The sequence below is a fragment of the Chelonoidis abingdonii genome, chromosome 5 (assembly GCF_003597395.2).
Source record: "Chelonoidis abingdonii isolate Lonesome George chromosome 5, CheloAbing_2.0, whole genome shotgun sequence".
NCBI lineage: Eukaryota > Metazoa > Chordata > Testudines > Testudinidae > Chelonoidis > Chelonoidis abingdonii.
In genome coordinates, this window is record NC_133773.1 from 10,056,733 (window position 1) to 10,077,002 (window position 20,270).

A 20,270-nucleotide genomic window follows, 5' to 3' on the forward strand; every position below is an offset into this window, starting at 1 on the left:
CATTGAAATCAGTGTGACTGGTCCTAGGAATAAAACTAAGCGTATGGTTAAATGTGGCAAGGTCAGGGCTCAAACAGAAAAGACAGACAACGCATGGGAGAAAAGAAGTCTTATCACTAGCAGTTTACAGATGAGAAAGTGAGGCACAGAAAGTTTAAGGTGACAATCCTGTAGATACTTATGCATATGCTTAATTTTATGCACATGACTATGGACCACTCCTTTGTGGAATCTTGAACAGACATCTCATGGCTTCCAAAATCAGGGTCTACGTGATTTTCCTAGTAACACCAGGTATCTGTGGCAGAGCCAGGAATTGAATCTAGATCTCTGGAGCCCTACTCCAACAAACCATCACTCACTTATATGCTATTGGTTAAAACAAATCTTGGTTGGTATTCACCATCTGCTAGCTGGCTGATGCTCTATGTGAGATGAACAGGGATCTCAGCCCATTTCCCAGTAAAGATTGATGCAGGTCACACAAGAAAAGGCAGACAATTTGTGACCACCTCAGCAGAGAAGCCAAGGACTGAATTGGCCATGGAGACTGGAGTGCCCTCCAGTGATCACTTTAATTTAAAACATAATTATAATTATAATGATAAAAATAATTAATTAATATATTACAATCGCATTAGGACTGGCTAATAAAAGGAGATGAAGAAGGTTGTCCAGCAGAAGTGTGAGTACTGTTCTGGAAAGGCTCATAATCCAGTTCTCCTTGAAGTGTCATTCTCAATAACTAGCCATCTCCCAGCACCACTATACTCAGCCACACTACCTTGCACACGGTTCTGCACATCAAAAAATAGTCTAAATATAACAACTGTATCTATAAAGTGCCACCCACCTTCCATGCCCTTGCTGAATTGTTCAGGGCATTTTACATCATGCAGCTGTGGTAGGGAGATTTAAAATACATTCAACACACTGAGGCTCCTATCCAGCAAAGCACATGTTTGACTTTAAGCATCTGATTCCTTCCATTAACTTCATTAGGACTGCACATGTCCTTAAAGTTCAAGGTGTGCATAACACTTTTGTGGATTGTCGCTTTATGACCTGATCCTGCAAACAGTTATTATAATGATTGTTTGCACCGGGTAGCATCTAGAGGCCCTAGCGTCATTGTGTTAGACCCCTTACAGACCTAAAACAGACCAATGGTCCCTGCCCCATGGAGTTTGCAATCTAAGTTTATGAGAGACGGCAACAGGTAGGTACCAACAGGCAGACTGGAGGAACACAAGAGAACAGTGAGACGGTTTTGAGCAATGTAATAAGCATTGCTTGCAGCACAATCGGCTGCCTAGCTGTTGTCAGGCATTTTACAGGCATCACAGGTGGGTTTTAAAAAAGACATTTCAAGGATGATAAATTAGGGACCTTGTGGCATTTTACAGGGAGCCCCTTCCACGCAGACGAGAAAATGTGATAGTGTTTGTCAAAAAATGTGACCACCAGCCAGTCGAGGGTGGCATCATGTCTGTCTCTAGAGCTGATTAGAGGGAGCATGGGCAGTCAGGGTGGAGCTGTGTTTGGTGCTCAGTAAAGGGCGGGTGCAGATTACCTCTGCCTGGAGCATAGTGAGGGACCCTGGGCAGGACTGCAACACCATCTGCCCCTGCTGTGCTCCCGGGGCAATGCCACTGGGTCCTTTATATTTATGGAATGTGCAACTCTTCTGAAAAATAAATGATATTAAATATCCATATATAAAAGCCATGCTAGTTCTCTGGCCTGGACGCTGTTCCCAGTAGGCCAGTCAATTGTCATGTCTCTGGGGCAAGTGCTGTTTCCTCTCACATGGACACAGTAGGAAGTGCTTCGTGAGTGACAGCATTCCACCCCAGGATCCCTGCCCCTTGCAGCCTCTCTTGTGCTCCTCCTGAGGCACTGAGTGTCCTCGTACACAGGTGACTTTAAAGCCACTATCTAGCCCTACATGCAAAGACTGCTTCTGCTTTTCTAACAGAAGTTGTTCACATGAGACCTGATCCAAAGTCCTATAAGAAATTGTGGGTGTCTTTCCAATGATTTCACTGGCTGTGGATCAGGCTCATATTGACCAGTAACAAAGGCCAATCTCTAGGCAAATACCACCGACATTTTTAATAGCTGGCTCCACTGTCAAGGGGTTTTGCTCCCCATATCAATACAACAGCGTCGGGATCCCCCCAAAAAAGGATGCCAGAATTTCTGGCCCTGCATAGGGACATTCAGCGATAAGGAGGTAGAGGGTGGAAGAGGCCAAAGGGTTATTGGAAGGTCATAGGGAGGTAGCGTGGCCATGTTAGTAACAGCAGAAGAATAGGAGAAAGGATTTCTTAGCTGAAAAAAGGTGATTCCAATGGATTCAGGTTATTTCAGTATATGGGCAAAGGTTTGGCCTGGTGATTATTTCTTCCAGAGCCTGTTCAGTCATTCCTATCAACAAAGATCATAACCAGCCATGGACTAAAAGGAGGGTCACGAGAGAAACATGTTAAATGCCAACAAATAGAATTTTGGACAAATGAGATTATCTCCCATGTCATGCAGTGTTATAGAATCATAGACTCATAGAAGATTAGGGTTAGAAGATACCTCAATCCAACCCCTTGGTCAAACGGGACCAACCCCAACTATATCAACCTAGCCATGGCTTTGTCATGTTGGGCTTTAAAAACCTCTAAGGATGGAGATTCCTCCATCTTCCTGGGTAACCCATTCCAGTGCTTCACCACCTTCCTAAAAAACTAGTGTTTCCTAATATCCAACCTAGATCTCCCCCACTGCAAGTTGAGACCATTGCTCCTTGTTCTGTCATCTGCCACCACTGAGAACAGCTGAGCTCCATCCTCTTTGGAAGCCCTTCAGGTAGCTGAAGGCTGCTATCAAATCCCCCCTCACTCTTCTCTTCTGCAGACTAAATAAGCCCAGTTCCCTCAGCCTCTCTTCATAAGTCATGTGGCCCAGACCTCTAATCATTTTTGTTGCCCTTCGCTGGACTCTCCAATTTGTCCATATCCTTTCTGTAGTGGGGGGCCCAAAACTGGACAGAGTACTCCAGATGTGGCCTCACAAGTGCTGAATAGAGGGGAATAATCCAATATGCCTTTAGACATCTTGTCAACCAGGGCAAACTGTAGACTGATATCCAGCTTCCCATGTCCTTTTCTGCAGAACTGCCACTTAGTCAGTCGTTCCCCAGCCTGTAGAGGTGCATGGAATTCTTCCATCGTAAGTGCAGGACTCTGCGCTTGACCTTGTTAAACCTCATCAGATTTCTTTTGGCCCAATTCTCCAATTTGTCTAGATCACTCTGGACCCTATCCTCCAGCGTATTTACCTCTCCCCCCATCTTAGTGTCATCTGCGAACTTGCTGAGGTGCAATTCATCCCATCACCCAGATCATTAATGAAGATTTTGAATAAAATTGGCCCCAGAACCAACCTTGGGGGCACTCTGCTTGATACTGGCTGCCAATTAGACATCGAGCCATTGATCACGACTTGTTGAGCCCGATGATCTAGCCAGATTTCTATCCCTCTTATAGTCCATTCATCCAATCCATACTTTTTCAACATGATGGCAAGAATACTGTGGAAGACCTATCAAAAGCTTTGCTAAAGTCAAGATATAGCAGACAACAAAAAAAATTAGGAAGAATGGTTACAGGTTCACTTGCATGAATACTCTCGCTATACAGATTATGTGTTTATTATAGAGACAGGCTGCTGTTATAGAGCAATAGATCCTCCAGGAAAAGAGATGACAGTGTGGGAGGTATTACTGAGGGGAGAATGTATTGTCTGTCTGTGATGGGGCATACAAACCCCACACTGGGGTTAAGGAACAGCTCTGGTTCTAGGCGGCCTGACCCAGCCTCACTTATAAAGACTGCATAAGTTGGAGGTAGGGTTTAAAAGGGAAGCTGAGGAGCTCAGAGGGGGCACTGATGGATAGGACTGTGTTTGCAATGGGTAGACAACCTTTCATACTCTGGCCTGACCACTAGGCAGTACCCTTGGTAGTTGTTCACCTGCTACATTGTGAAGTTATCCCTCAAATCTGAGAGACCTCGAATATTAACAGAGCTGGAAGAAAGACCAGGTATCCAATGCACCTTTCTGGTTATTTAGAGACGTACAACCCCCAAAGAATTCTTTATAAGATGCAAATGCAGACAGACGTGGAACAGATGCCCATTAGTGGCTTGAAGGGATTGGCCTTCTTCATTTTTTCTTCTCTATCAATTCCAGCCATGGTGTCAAAGATTAATAAGGATCTTCCAGGGGAGGTCACCGGTGATCCAATCACTATAGCTTTCACGGCCACAAGTCCCAGTCAGCAAATAGTTGTTCAGTAATACCAGGCTGGGGTCAATATGACTCTTTGTCCCATATCCAAGGCATTTCTTAGGAAGAAAGGAAACAACGAGGCTCCTTGGTCTCTGGTCCAGCAATCCAGAGCAGGACAGTCGAGTTACAAGAGCAGCGATTTATCATCTGAACTAAGCTATGGAGGAAACCTGCTTCTCAAGTTACAATATATTAATGCCTTGTCTGCTGTTGTACATTCAAGATAAGTCCAGCAGAAGAGGACAACACATCTTCTGTGCTCCTGAATCATGGGATTGGGGACAGTCCATGGATTTTTTTTTTCAAGAAAAATATTTGAACTGAATATTTTATCCTCATTTTTTTTCAGTGTATAAAATAAAAATCCAAATTCTTGCTTTCTGTACTGGAGAATTCTTCCCACCTCTTTTTAAATCAGCCCCAAAGGCCCAGAGGCTTGAATGTTGCAGAAATCCTTGCTAAATTGCTGCCATCTTCAAAATAAACTTGTCACTGCATTAGCATGACAGCAGCAAACCTGTACTGTCACTGCTGCCAGGATACATGCCATCATTCTTTCGGGAACTCAGTTTAATGGCTCGTGACTAGCTTCACTGAAATTATCTACACATTTCCTTTCTTAACAAAGGATAAGAATGAAACAAGAAATGTAGGACTGTAACCAAGGCCCCATTTATTCAAACTCACGGTAAGTCTAAATTCAGCTGAGAGAATTCTGCATCTCTCCATTGCATTAGCCTGGAAATTATGGGGCAGCTTCAGATACATGTTTTAAATGGGAGGTTTTGAATTGAATTAAATAAGGAAATGAATAACACAATCCATGCAGCATTGCTTGAGTTGTTTAACCTGATATTTAAATTCAGTGTATTTGGTGCTACCCCTGCATTTACAGGGTGCTGCAAAAATGTGTACTGAAAACCTAGAGCTGCATTGCTGGGAGGGAAGAAGCTGGAGATACAGTTGCTGAGTAAGGGAGTGCTGGAGGGGTGTGTGTGTACTGGGAGGAGGTATTTGTGGGTCTTAGGGGGGGCATTTGGGGGTACTGGAGGGGCTACCTGCAACTTCACTCTCAAAGTGGGGGACAGTGTCGCTCTCTGTCACAGTGGCTGGTGCAGGCCCAGGATGCAGCATCAGCCCTTCAGTTAGCACCTCCCCCAGGGTTCTCCTCCTCCCCAGAATGGGGAGTCAGGGCCCGGACCTGTCACCCCTTCTGGCCAGCCTCTGAGGCCCTGCAGTGAAGCAGATGGCCTGGCAGACAGTGCTTGGCAGCTTCGCTTACCTGGTTGCCTGGGCTGGGCTCGGGTGGGCGGGATCCAGCAACTATATACGTAAGGAAGAGATTAATCAGGGTGCGGAGACAGCTCTTTCTGAGCTGCAGCATCTGCTTTTAATCGTGGACATTGCCTCTTATTTGAAAAATCTGCCAGGATGGGAGGATAAACTCCCAAACAAGGGGTCGTGTCCAGGAACAGGACGTAAGGTAACCCTATGTAACCTGCTCTTAAAAACCTCCGAAGACAGGGATTCCACAGCTTCCCTAGCCAATATTTCCAGCACTTACCTATAACAGTTACAAAATTTCCCTAATATCCTACCTGGATTTCCCTTACTACAGATTAAGCCCATTACTTCTTGTCCTACCCTCGGTGGACATGGAGGACAACTGATGACCATTCTCTTTATAATAGACCTTACTATATTTTATCATGCCCCCCCCCTTAGCCTTTTCTTCTCTAAACTAAAGATACCCAGTTTTTTTAACCTTTCCTCATAGGCCAGGTTTTCTAAACTTTTTGTCATTTTTGTTGCTCTCCTGTGGCCTCACTCTTATTTGTCCATATCTTTCTTAAGGTGAGGTGCCAAGAACTGGACACAGTACTCCAGCTAAGGCCTCACCAGTACTGAATAGAGCAGGACAACTACCTCCTGTGTCCTACATTTGACACTCCTGTCAATGTATCTCAAAATTAATCGGTTTTGCACCAGCTTTTCACTGTTGACTCATAAACCCCAGATCCTTTTCTGCAGTACTACCACCTTGCCAATTATTCCCCATTTTGTAGTTGTGCATTTGATTTTCTATTCTAAGTGGAATACATCTCCAATTTCTGAAGATTATTTTGAATTCTAATCCTGTCCTCCAAAGTGCTTGCAATCCCTCCCAAATTGGTATCATCCACACAATTGATACATTTATTTTCCATAACATCATCAAATTTATTAATGAAAATATTGAAAAGTTCTAGTCCCTCTGGGACTCCACTTGCTATGGAAAGGATAGGTTGCTCATCCTAAGAAGAGGTTATTCCTGTCTAGGGGCTGTCTCCCCAGCACTCCCCACAGGGTAATACAATACCTCCAGAAGTTCACATTTCACAGAGAGAGTTAGGAAGAGCAGAACTGCATGGAAACTCCTGTTCCTCTCACTCTGAAGAACTTATGTTACTGTCTCAGTTTTTCTTTATCTTCTGTTTGGAGTAAAGTCTTATGTGAGAATATACACAAGGTAATGAGAATTATGAATTATGTGTCAGTACATGAGGTAAAGTGGTTTTTGATTGAACATTTCTTTTATAAATATGATTTCAGATGAGGGCATATTGCAAAATGCCACATAGCATATTCAGCAAATGTTACCTTGCTATCAAAAAACATAATTCTGGTTCCAAATTTGATTTGTGTAAGGAGGGAACCAGAAGACACTCCTTCGTAAATTACCATTCCGATTTCAGGGTTGATTCATTTTGCTATTGAATTTTGAAGCACTGAGGCTCCATCAGTAAACAATGTTTACTCATATAACCTTATAAAGGCTATACAAACATAAAATCTCGTCACATAATTTTCAGAATATATGGATTCTATTTCCTCCACTAAAGATGATCTTTATTTAATTTAAATATTTTAGCTTTAAATGAAAGATATTGTAGCACAGCCTTGAAAAATCTATTTTACTTTAAATTATGCCATTTGAAGAATAGTTATTCTTAGCATTTCCATTTCAATGACTTCCAAATCAAGTACTTAATGCTTAATTCCAATCTACCTTGTAAACCACCATTGAAATGTAGATAGTTTGCCTCTTACCATACAGTCAGTCAATTTAGTCCTTTTGTATTTCACATTACACAGGGCTAAAAAGCACAGATGTTAAAGCTATAAAACAGTTTGTTCTGCCTTATATTTAACAGTGGCTCTCTGAGGCCACGTCTAGACTACGTGCCGTATCGACGCGTTAAAATCGATTGCTCGGGGATCGATATATCGCATCTCATCTAAACGCGATATATCGATCCCCGAGCACGCTTATATCGATTCCGGAACTCCACCAAAACCAACGGAGTTCCGGATTCGACATGGCGAGCAGCGGACATCGATCCCGCGTGGTGAAGACGGGTGAGTAAATCGATTTTAGATAATCGATTTCAGCTACGCTATTCTCGTAGCTGAAATTGCGTATCTAAAATCGATTTTCGCACGTAGTGTAGACCTGGCCTGAGTTAGTTTCCCAGACCTGAAGAAGAGCTCTGTGTAAGTTGGAAAGCTTGTCTCTCTCACCAGCAGAAGTTGATCCAATAAAAGATATTATCGCACCCACTTTGTCTCTCTGATATCCTGGGACCAACAAGGCTACACAACCACTGCATTCGAGATAGAAAAGACTGATACTGGTAGATCAGATAGTCCATCACACCGACAAGAATATATACGGATTTGTTTTCTAAAGAGCTGAGATCCAGCTGTCTTTAATATTGGTCAGAACTCTGCACCCACATTTTTGCACTTATAAAATGAATGCAAATTGTACCTGTAAAAGACTGTTGTTTTGAAAAGTTAGTCCAGTCTGTTGACAGTATCCATCCATTAGAGCTGGTAGGAAAAACTTCAACAGAACCATTTTCAGCCAGGAATGCAGTTCCATCAAAATCCAATGCTTTGTGAAATTGTGTTGATTTTGCCAAAACTTTGTTTTGGAGAAAAACATTAAAAATTTCTGAGAATGTTAAAATGTCTCAGCTCAACATTTTCATTTTGAAATGTTTCCTTTCTTTCATCTGAAACAACTTTTTGTTTTAATTTTTAATAAAATTTTTGTATCACATATAAAGTAAAGATTGAAATCAAAACAAAATATATTTGTCTAACCAAAATGTTTCAATCCTAAATGATTTTTTTTTAAATTGTTTCTGGAATTTTGGCTTTTAATCCAAATCAGAATGAAAACAAATTTCAAAATCCTTTGGGAAACTGGACTTTCTGTCCTCTGCACAGCTTTATTATCCATCTATCATAGATATTTCTAGGTTGCCTACCAACTTGGTTTCTAATACAGGGAAGGATCAATTTTAGTTTTGCCACAAGCCCTGAGTAAGAGGTAGTAGCTCCCAGATGAACCACTGTGGGAGCAGGCCTGGAACCAGGCTGTGAGTCAGAATTACAGCTTGGCTCCTGGTTGCCCTTCCTTCTCTAGGGAGGAAGTAAACCAGCACTATAGCTAGTGTGACCCCTGTTGTCTTGGCCAACACAGCAGGGATTTTCTGAGCTCAAAGCAGAAGGTGCTAGAGCTGACACTATAGATCCAGTGCTCTCTAGGTTGGGCTGCAGAAGACTCCACTTACATCCTCTGTGGATCCACATAGAGAGGGACAAGTGATGCACACTCACCAGTGGGTTCCAGTTGCACAGAGCACTTATCCTAGACATGCACTGGTTGTGATGTGCTGCACAACATACTCAGGCCAGGGAGAAGTGGGGGGCAGAGCTAAGGCTCCACTTGGCCCTGGTCCTACACTAGGCGTTTAGGTTGAATTTAGCAGCGTTAGATTGATTTAATCCTACACCCGTCCACACAACGAAGCCGTTTTTGTCGACTTAAAGGGCAAAATTGATTTCTGTACTCTAACGAGGGGATTAGCGCTGAAATCGACATCGCCAGGTTGAATTTGGGGTAGTGTAGATGCAATTTGACGGTATTGGCCTCCAGGAGCTATACCAGAGTGCTCCATTTTGACTGCTCTGGACAGCGCTCTCAACTTGGATGCACTAGGCAGGTACACAGCAAAAGCCCCGGGAACTTTTGAATTTCGTTTCCCGTTTGGCCAGTGTGGTGAGCCAATCAGCACAGGTGACCATGCAGAGCTCATCAGCACAGGTAACCATGCAGTCCCAGAATTGCAAAAGAGCTCCAGCATGGACCGTAAGGGAGGTACTGGATGTGATCACTGTTTGGGGAGACAAATTTGTGCTATCAGAACTCCGTTCCAAAAGATGAAATGCCCAAATATTTGAAAAAATCTCCAAGGGCATGATGGACAGAGGCTACAACAGGGACCCACAGCAGTGTCGCTTGAAAATTGAGGAGCTCAGGCAAGCCTACCAAAAAACTAAAGAGGCAAAAGGCCACTCCGGGTCAGAGCCCCAGACATGCCACTTCTATGATGAGCTACAGGCAATTCTAGGGGGGGCCTTTACCACTACCCCACCCCTGTCTGTGAACACCTGCAAAGGGGGAGTCTCATGCAACAGGGATGAAGATTTTGGGAACAAGGAAGATGAGGAGGTGGAGGAGGAGGAGGATAGCACACAGCATGTAAGCGGAGAAACCATTCTCCCTGACAGCCAGGAACTGTTTGTCACCCTGGAGCCAATACCATTCCAACCCTTCCAACCTGGGCTCACGGACCACGAAGCCACAGAAGGCCCCTCTGGTGAGTGTACCTTTGCAAATATAAGGCATGGTTTAAAAGCAAGCGTGTTTAATGATTAATTTGCCCTGAAGACTTGGGATTCATTTGCGACCAGTGCAGCCCCTCCTTTTAAATGGCTAACCCAATGGGTGCTTGGAATGGGAAATGAGGGTGCTGCTGTTTGAAACCATTCCCACATGTTATGAAGGTTGAAGAAGTTGAAAGACTGTGGCTTACCATGGCTGCCTGCAAGCCGAATTCTGTTGCCCGGCCCTGAGGCAGGCCCTCAATATAAGAGGCAAAATGTGACCTTGTACCAAAAGAACATCTGCTATGTAATGTTAACAGCTTGGTTCACCGTGAAAGAGTCTACCCATTGTTCTCTAAAATGTGTCTTTTTAAATACTACTTTCCCTTTTTTTCCTCCTACAGCTGCAAATGTTTCAACGTTCCCCCTATCATCTCCGCTCAGAGGCTAGCACAGATAAGGTGAAAAAAACCACACTCATGATGAAATGTTCTCTGAGCTCATGCAGTCCTCCTGCACTGAAAGAGCTCATCAGAATGCGCAGAGGCAAACAATGTCAGAGTCCAGGAAAGCAGAAAATGAATGCGAGGACAGGAGGGATGAGTGAGATGAGAGGTGGCAGGAGCAAGATGAGGGTAGAGGGAGCAAGATGAGACGTGGCGGCAGCGCGATGAGAGGAGGCAGGATGCAATGCTGAGGCTACTGGGCGATCAAACTGATATGCTGTGGCATCTGGTGGAGCTGCAGGAAAGGCAGCAGACCGTTGCTGCTGCCCCTGTGTAACCGCCTGCCCTCCTCCCCAAGTTCCATAGCCTCCTCACCCAGATGCCCAAGAAAGCGGGGGCGGGGACTCCAGGGACCCAACCTCTCCACCCCAGAGGACTGCCCAAGCAACAGAAGGCTTGCATTCAATAAGTTTTGAAGTTTGAAGTGCAGTGTGGCCTTGTCCTTCCCTCCTCCCCTCATCCACCACCTCACCCAGTGCTTCCCTCCTCCCCCACCCCTCCTGGGCTACCTTGGCAGTTATCCCCCTATTTGTGTGATAAATTAATAAAGAATGCATGATTTTGAAACAATAATGACTTTATTGCCTCTGCAAGCGGTGATCGAAGGGGGAAGGGTGGTTGGCTTACAGGGAAGTAGAGTGAACCAAGGGGGCAGGTTTTCATCAAGAAGAAACAAACGGAACTGTCACACCATAGCCTGGCCAGTCATGAAACTGATTTTCAAAGCTTCTCTGATTCACAGCACACCCTGCTGTGCACTTCTAATTGCCCTGGTGTCTGGCTGCCAGGTGAGTTGCCTCAGCCCCCCACCCCACCATAAATGTCTCCCCCATACTCTCACAGATATTGTGGAGCGCACAGCAAGCAGCAAAAACAATTGAAATGTTGGTTTCACTGAGGTCTAACAGTCAGTAAACTGCACCAGCGCGCTTTTAAACATCTAAATGCACATTCTACCACCATTCGGCACTTCCTCAGCCTATAGTCGAACAGCTCCTTACTGCTGTCCAGGGTGCCTGTGTACAGCTTCATAAGCCATGGCATTAAGGGGATAACGATAGGCATTTCAACGTCCCCAACTGTTATTTTCTGGTCTGGGAAGTAAGTCCCTTCCTACAGCTGTTCAAACAGCCCAGAGTTCCTGAAAATGCAAGTGTCATGTACCTTTCCCAGCCATCCCACGTTGATGTCGGTGAAACGTCCCTTGTGATCCACCAGTGCTTGCAGCACCATTGAAAAGTACCCCTTGCGGTTTATGTACTGGCTGCCAAGGTGCTCCAGTCCCAAGATAGGGATATGCCATCTATCACTCCATAACAGTTAGGGAATCCCATTGCAGCAAAGCCATCCACTATGCCCAGCATACTTCCCAGAGTCACTACCCTTGATAGAGGCAGGTCATTGATTGCATTGGCTACATGGATCACAGCAGCCCCCAGAGTAGATTTAACCACCCCAAATTGATTCCCAACTGACTGGTAGCTGCCTGGCGTCGCAGGCTTCCAGAGGGCAATCGCCACTCACTTCTCAACCATGAGGGCTGCTCTCATCCTAGTATTCTTGCGCTTCAGGGCAGGGGAAAGCAAGTCAAAAAGGTCCATGAAAGTGCCCTTACACATACAAAAGTTTTGCAGACATTGGGAATCATCCCAGACCTGCAACACCATGCGGTCCCACCAGTCTGTGCTTGTTTCCCGGGCCCAGAATCGACATTCCACGGCATGAACCCAGGGCCGCCCAGAGGATTCAGGGGGCCGGGGTCTTCGGCGGTGGGGGGCCCCCACAACCGAATTGCCACTGAAGACCCAGCACTTTGGTGGCGAGTCCCAGGGTGGAAGGACCCCCCACCACCAAATTGCCGCCGAAGACCTGCGAGAGTTTTCCAGGGCCCCCAGAGCAAGTGAAGGACCCTGCTCCAGGGGCCCTGAAACACTCTCGTGGGGGCCCCTGCAGGGCACAGGGCCTGGGGCAAATTGCCCCACTTGCACCAGCCGGGCAGCCCTGCATGAACCTGCCCCATTACCACCCTGATGTCCATATTGCCAGGGCCTGTGATTTGAGAGAAGTCTGTGTCCATGTCCTCATCACTATCGTGATTATGCTGTCATCGCCTCCTCGCCTGCTTTTGCAGGTTCTGGTTCTTCACATACTGCAGGATAATGTGCAAGGTGTTTACAATGCTCACAATAGCAGCAGTGAGCTGAGTGGGCTCCATGCTTGCCGTGCTATGGCATCTGCAGGACAGCAGGAGAGCAGAGTTGCAGTGGAAGCAGTGGATGACGATGGATACCACTAGAATAGGTATTTATACTGAACAACAAGAGGACCTGCAAGGTGGATTCATGGCACCAGGAGAGCAGAAGAGCACAGTTGCAGTGGAAGTGGTGGTTGGGTGACAATGGTTAGCAGTCCTACTGCGCTGTCTGCTGAAAGTAGTATGGCATCTGCACAGAAAAAAAGCGCGGAACGATTGTCTGACATTTCTTTCACAGAGAGAAGGGCGTCTGATGACATGTACCCAAAATCACCCGTGACAATGTTTTTGCCCCATCAGGCATTGGGAGCTCAACCCAGAATTCCAGTGGGCAGCGGAGACTGTGGAAACTGTGGGATAGCTACCCACAATGCAACGCTCTGAAAGTCGATGCTAGCCACTGTACTATGGACGCACTCTGCTGACTTAATGCGCTTAATGGGGACACACACGATTGACAGTATAAAATCGTTTCCTAAAAATTGACTTCTATAAATTTGACCTAATTTCCTAGTGTAGACATACCCTTAGTTCTTGCTCACATATGTATGGGAAAAGGAGCAAAAATACCTTAGAGCAGCTCTTCCCTTCACCACACTGCTACTTGCAACGTGGCTTGTCCATGTAAGGGAGTAAGTGGGCATGCCCCATTACTCCCTTGTGGTCGTATCTGTTAGTAAATATTAACCCTTTAACTCCTTTCTTGCTGTATATTTCATTCCTTTATATTCTTCAGACTCTGTAGGGTATTAACAAAGATTATGTAGACTCTCACAGCCCAGAACACTGGTCATTGACAGATTGTATTCAGGAAATTCTGTATGTTAGACTGTATCTAATAATCCATGGCATCTCTATGTCTATAAAGCTCCAGATATTCTAGGGAACCCTCCCCTTAACATACACACACACACACATACATATACTTACACAGTTACATAAGCATATATAAACCTGGGAAACTGATAAAGCATGATTGTTACAACAGACAGGGAAGAACGGTTATTGGCAAAGAAAGACCTACTTAACAATATTATCTTGAAGAATTGTTAGTCCTCTCAGCTGTAAATAATTATGCCTTCACTCATAAATCAAGTAAACTGAGAATGTATAGAAATGACATCAGAACATATTTTCTTTTGGCAAAGAGGGCTCTTTGTCTGAAAAACCGATATAACAACACTGGTGTTGGAACTTAGGTGGGGAATGAAACTGCACATCCCTCCAGTTGCACTGAAGAAGAGACACAAAGCCAGCACTTAAGCTCACATCAAAGGGTGATATTGTATCTGTTCTTTCTGTATTCTGTATAATGCTGTATTAATCTCTCATTGATAATCTTTCATTAAATAATTCCAACTGAGCCTGTTACTTAACAATACTGAGTTGTCATTAACTCAGACATGCAACACTTGCACGGATATGTGTTGGCGCCTAACAGTGCCCATAATATATAGCCCATGAAAAGAAGCCCCCTCTTACACAACAACCACCAAAACCCACCTGTTTTAAATGGTCAGTTTAGTCTCAAGCTAATGTTACACAGTGAATCTTCAAATCCTAATGACATACCTCTGTTCATGGCACTAACCAGTTGTACGGTGACGTTTCCACTGTACCTTTTTAAAATTAATGCTGAACAGTTGGCTGCTGGTTTTAACCTGGCCATGTAAACCATGATATTATAAATTCTGTGGTGCACTGGATGCAATCTGAGCAATATCCTTGATCTTTTACCGTCCTAGTCAATCACTCATTGGGATAGATTTTGACAAAATCATCTATTTAAAAAAACCAACCATGGAATATATTTCCTGTGTCACAGTTTACTACCCTCCTACCAAAGCTCTTCAAACTTGTACATATACTTTATTAATTATAAACTCTCTCTCTTGTCCCTCCCTCCAAGCTATTTGTTTCCTGTGAAGAGTGCAAATCAGAATGTAGCGTAGGACTGATGTTAAAATAAGGAGGGTTCTGCTGTTTTGGGCTCTCCTTATATCAGCACACTTCACAGATTCTGTCTGTTTGTTTGTCATGTTTGTTTGGTCGAATGTTACATGTATGTGTAGGTTTTATGACACCCAGTCAATGTTCATAGAACCACAGGGTTAGAAGGGACCGCAAAGGTTATCGAGTCCAGGGGTTCTCAAACTTCATTGCACCGTCACCCACTTCTGACAACAAAAATTGCTACACAACCCCGGGATGAAGAACCAACCCTGAGCCCTCCTGAGCCCTGCTGCCCTGGGCAGGGGGGCCAGGGCCAAAGCCAGAGACCCACCGCTCTTGGGGTGTCAAAGCCAAATCCCAAGGGCTTCAGCCCCAGGTGGGGGCCCTGTAATCTGAGCCTCCCACACACTCACTCAGGGCTGAAGCCCTTGGGCTTTGCCCTGCGCAGTGGGGCTCGGGCTTCGGCCCTTGGCCCCAGCAAGGCTAATGCCAGCCTTTGGTGAGCCTATTAAAAAGGGGGTCATGACCCACAGTTTGAGAACTGCTGATCTAGTCTAACCCCCTGCCAAGATGCAGGATTTGTTGTGCCTAAGCCATCCGAGACAGATGGCTCTGTCCAGACTCCTTTTGAAAACTTCCAGTGAAGGAGTTTCCACAACCTCCTTAGGCATCTGTTCCATTGTCCTACTGTTTTGACAGTTGGGAAGTTTTTCTTGAGATTTAATTTAAAAATGCTGTGCGGTAGTTTGAACCAATTGTCTCTTGTTCTTCCCCCAGAGGCAAGAAAGAACAACTTTTCTCCATCTCTTTTATATCAGCCTTTCAAGTATCCGAAGACAGCTACCATATCACCACTAATCTCCTCTTGTCCAAACTAAACATACCCAGTTCCTTCAGCCTTTGCTCATTTGGCTTTCACTCCATTCCTTTAATCATCTTTGTCGCTTATCTCTGGATCCTTTCCAGTTTTTCCTACACCCTTTCAATACATCGATTACCAAACTGGACACAGTACTCCAGCTGAGGCCTAACCAATGCGAAGTAGAGCAGTACTATCACCTCTCATGACTTATAGATTCATAGATTCATAAACTTAAGGTCAGAAGGGACCATTATGGTCATCTAGTCTGACCTCCTGTACAATGCAGACCACAGAATCTCACCCAACAACTCCTGGAACAAACTCCTAACCTATGTCTGAGTTACTGAAGTCCTTAAATTGTGGTTTAAAGACCTCAAGGTGTAGAGAATCCTCAAGCAAGTGACCCATGCCCCATGCTGCAGAGGAAGGCAAGAAACCTCCAGGGCCTCTGCCAGTCTTCCCTGGAAGAAAATTCCTTCCCGACCTCAAATATGGCGATCAGTTAAACCCTGAGCATGTGGGCAAGAGTCACCAGCCAGCACCCAGGAAAGAATTCTCTATAGTAACTCAGATCCCCCCCATGCCCATCTAACATCCCATCACAGACCATTGGGCATATTTACCTGCTAATAATCAAAGATCAATTAATTGCCAAAATTAGGCTATCCCATCACACTATCCCCTCTATAAACTTATCAAGCTTAGTCTTGAGGCCAGATATGTCTTTTGCCCCCTCTATTCCCCTTGGAGGCTGCTCCAGAACTTCAACTCCTCTCATGGTTACACTTGCGGATCGATCTAATATCAAGTCTAAACTTCCTAGTGTCCAGTTTATATCCATTTGTTCTTGTGTCCACATTCGGCACTAAAGCTTAAATAATTCCTCTCCTTTTCTGTTTATCTCTCTGATATATTTATAAAAAGCAATCATGATCTCTCCTCAACCTTCTTTTGGTAGGCACAGCCAAGCTCGTTTCGTCTCCTTTTGTAAGACTGGTTTTTCCATTCCTCTGATCATTCCTAGTAGCCTTACTCTGTACCTGTTCCAGTTGAATTCATCCTGCTAAACATGGGAGACCAGAACTGGCACTAGTATTCCAGATGAGGTCTCACCAGTGCCTTGTATAACGGTACTGACATCATCCTTATCTTTACTGGACAATACCTCGCCTGAGCAATCCTAAAACCGCATAAGCTGTTTTTAACGCCTATCACATTGGCGGCTCATAGTCATCCTGTGATGAACCAATACTCCAAGGTCCTTCCCCTCTTCTCTGTTACTTCCACGATGCGTCCAAAATTTATAACCAATCTTGTTAGATCCCTAAAATGCATGACTTGTGCATTTCACTATTAAATTCACTCTCTATTAGCTATTACTACCAGTTTACAAAGTCCTCCAGATATTCTATAATGAATACCGGCCCTTCTTCTGTGTTAGCATACCTCCGCAGCAGCTTTTGTGTCATACGGCACAAACTCTTATTAGCACATCTCACTTTTGTGTGCCAAGTCAGTTATTAAAAGGTTAAATAAGGAGAATTAGTCCCCAAACTGATCCCGAGAGAACTCCATACGTACTTCCTTCCTAAGCCTGATCAGTTTCACCTTTCAGTACCCCGTTGTAGTCTCGCCTTTAACCAGGTTCTTACTCCACTGTAGGGGGAAGATTGCCCACTCCTGGGAGAGTGGCTGGGCAGGCCAGGAGCCTGCGCAGCCCGGGAGCCAATCAGAAGAAGGGCTTGATAGGGAGCCAATAGGCCCAGATTGCAACGACAGCCAATCAGGGCCAAGGCTCAGGGGTATATAAAGCTCCAGAGCACGGAGCAGTTCAGTCTGTCCAAGCTTCGAGAAGGAGAAGGTCAGTCTCCTAGGGAGGAGAGACTAGCACTGCGCGGATGAGTGCTGGCAGGCTGCAAGGAGGTAGCACAGTTCTAAGCCCCTAGCCGCACGGCCTGCAGGCCTTGAAAGATAAGGGCCTAGCGGGTGCAAAGGGGCCCGTAGGGAAGCGGGCCCAGGAAACCAACAGAGGAGGAAAAGGAGGAGGACAGCAAGGCTAACGCAGAGGTCTGGGTCGGCTGAACCCAAGAAGTAGAGGGTGGGCCTGGGTCCGCCCATCCCCGCTCCGGCAGTGACAATCCAGCCGACCACCCCACGCCGTAGAGACCACGCCGGAATCCTGCCAAGAGGAATTAGACTGGAGAGGCGTGGTGGTGCTTATAAAGGCTGGAAGTGTGAGACTGTTCTGCGATCGAATCCCGGGAAGGGGATGCAGACAGACTGAGGAAGCACTCAGCTGGATGGGCCAGTGGCCCTCGAAGAGGAAACGCACGAGCCGAGCAGGGCAACGCGGGGCCAGAGCAAGCACCGACCAGGGCAAGGAGTAACCGGACAGGACACCACCAGGAGGGGTGCTCCAACTGAAATGGCCTAATTCCGAGGAGTGACCAGCAGAAGCGCGCAGGTGGTGAGTCCCGACCCCCGTACATCCAACCCTTCCCCAATTTTTTCAAATATGGAATTTCCTCATCTTTCAATTTAACTAATAATGACCCATGTGGAACTTATCAAACCTTACTGAAATCGAAGTAAATTAGATCCTGCATTTCCTTTGTCTAAAAAATCTGTCACTTCTCAAAGAAGGAGATCAGGTTAGTTTGGCACGATCTACCTTTTGTAAACACATGTTGTATTTTGTCCCAATTACCATTGATCTCAATGTCCTTAACATACTTCTCCTTCAAAATTTTTCAAGATCTTGCATACTACAGATGTCAAACTAAACAGGCCTATAGTTACTTGGATCACTTTTTTTTCCTTTATTAAAAATAGGAACTATGTTAGCAATTCTCCAGTCATACGGTAAACCGCTGAGTTTACAGATTCGTACAAATGCTTGCTAATGCTTGCAATTTCATTACCATTCTTTAATATTCTTGGGTGAAGATTATCTGGGGCCCTGATTTAGTCCGATTAAGCTGTTCGATGTCTGGCTTCTACCTCAAATGTGGTAATATCCACCTCCATATCCTCATTCCCATTTGTCATCCTTCCATTACTCCCTAAGCTTCTCATTAGACTAATAAGACTGAGGCAAAGTATTTGTTAGATATTGGGCCTACCTAGATTATCCTTAACCTCCACTCCATCCTCAGTGTTTAGTGGTCCCACTTCTTCTTTCTTCTTTCTTCTTATTTAATGGCTATAGAAACCTTTTACTATGGTTTTTAATTCCCTTGCAAGGTCCAACTCTACATGGCTTTTGGCCTTTCTCCACTTTATCCCTACATGTTCTGCTGACTGAATAAGGTACCCTTCCTTGCTATCCCTCCCATCTGCCACCCTTGTAGGCTTCTGGTTTTTCTTAATCACCTCTCTAGAGTGCTTGCTCATCTAGCTTGGTCTACAACTCCTGCCTATGATTTTTTTCCCCTTTCTTGGGAATGCAGACTTCTGATAGTTTCTGCAACTTTGACTTGAAGTAATTCCAGCCTCTCCACCTTTAGATCCACAAATTCTTCAGTCCAATCCACTCCCTAACTAATTTCCTTAATTCTTAAAGTTAGCCCTTTTGAAATCAAAACACTACGAGTCACAGATCTATTTTTTTATCCTTTCATCTAGTTTGAACTGAATTAGCTCATGATCACTCGAACCAAGGTTGTCCCCTACAACCATTTCTTCTATGAGGCCTCACTACTCACCAAAACCAAATCTAAAATGTCATCCCCTCTTGTGTTTTTTCAGCTACTCGGTGAAGGAATCCATCACTATCGCACCCAGGAAAATCTGAGCCCTATATTACTAGCACTGTCCTCACAGTCATATCTGGAAGTCAAAGTCTCCCATGATCACACAATTCCCACTAGTATTTACTTCATTAAAAACATTAAAGAGGTCTCTATCCATATCCAGATCAGATCCCGGTGATCTGTAGCACACCCCAAGCATTATCTCAGGGGAGGCTCTAGTATCTTTCTTTCCCAATGTGATTTTTGCCCAGACTTTCATGCTATGCCTCTGTTAATGCAACTCAAAATTGCATTTGCTTTTTTTGGTCTACCACAACTGCCAGATCCTTTTCAGTGGTGTTGCCGCCAAGACAGTTATCCTCCATTCTGTGCTTGTGGTTTTCTTCCCTAGGTACAGCACCTTACATTTGTCTTTGCTTGAATTTCATTTTGTCGTCTATAGCCCAGTTCTCCAATTTATCAAGATCCCTCTGAAGTTTAGGTCTCTCCTCCAAAGTGTTTAGAACCCTCCATATTTGCAATCCCCAATCCTAATAAACCATTCATTAACAACTTAAGGCCCTATCCAAAGCCCATGAAAGTCTACGGAAAGACTCCCATTGACTTCAGAGGACTTTAGATCAGGACTTCCAAGGATGCAGTGGGAAGTAACAGAATCCCATGTATAAATATAAGTAATAATACGTACCTCTTCTATGATGGAATAGTATCCCTAGACTCTGTCTGTTTGTCAGAGGGTGGAGATGGATGGCAGGAGAGAGATGACTTGATCATTAACTGTTAGGTTCACTCCCTCTGGGGCACTTGGCATTGGCCACGGTCAGTAGACAGGATACTGGGTTAGATGGAGCTTTGGTCTGACCCAGTATGGCCGTTCC

The 20,270-nt window shown here is 44.9% G+C and overlaps 1 protein-coding gene across 1 annotated transcript; it reads left to right on the forward strand.

Moving 5' to 3' along the window:
- Positions 1-9,481: 9,481 nt before the first annotated feature.
- LOC142046888 (myb/SANT-like DNA-binding domain-containing protein 7) lies at positions 9,482-10,848 on the forward strand. The gene is given in 2 exon segments (XM_075066311.1): positions 9,482-10,096; positions 10,762-10,848. Coding segments are annotated over 2 exon segments (702 nt in total).
- Positions 10,849-20,270: the final 9,422 nt, after the last annotated feature.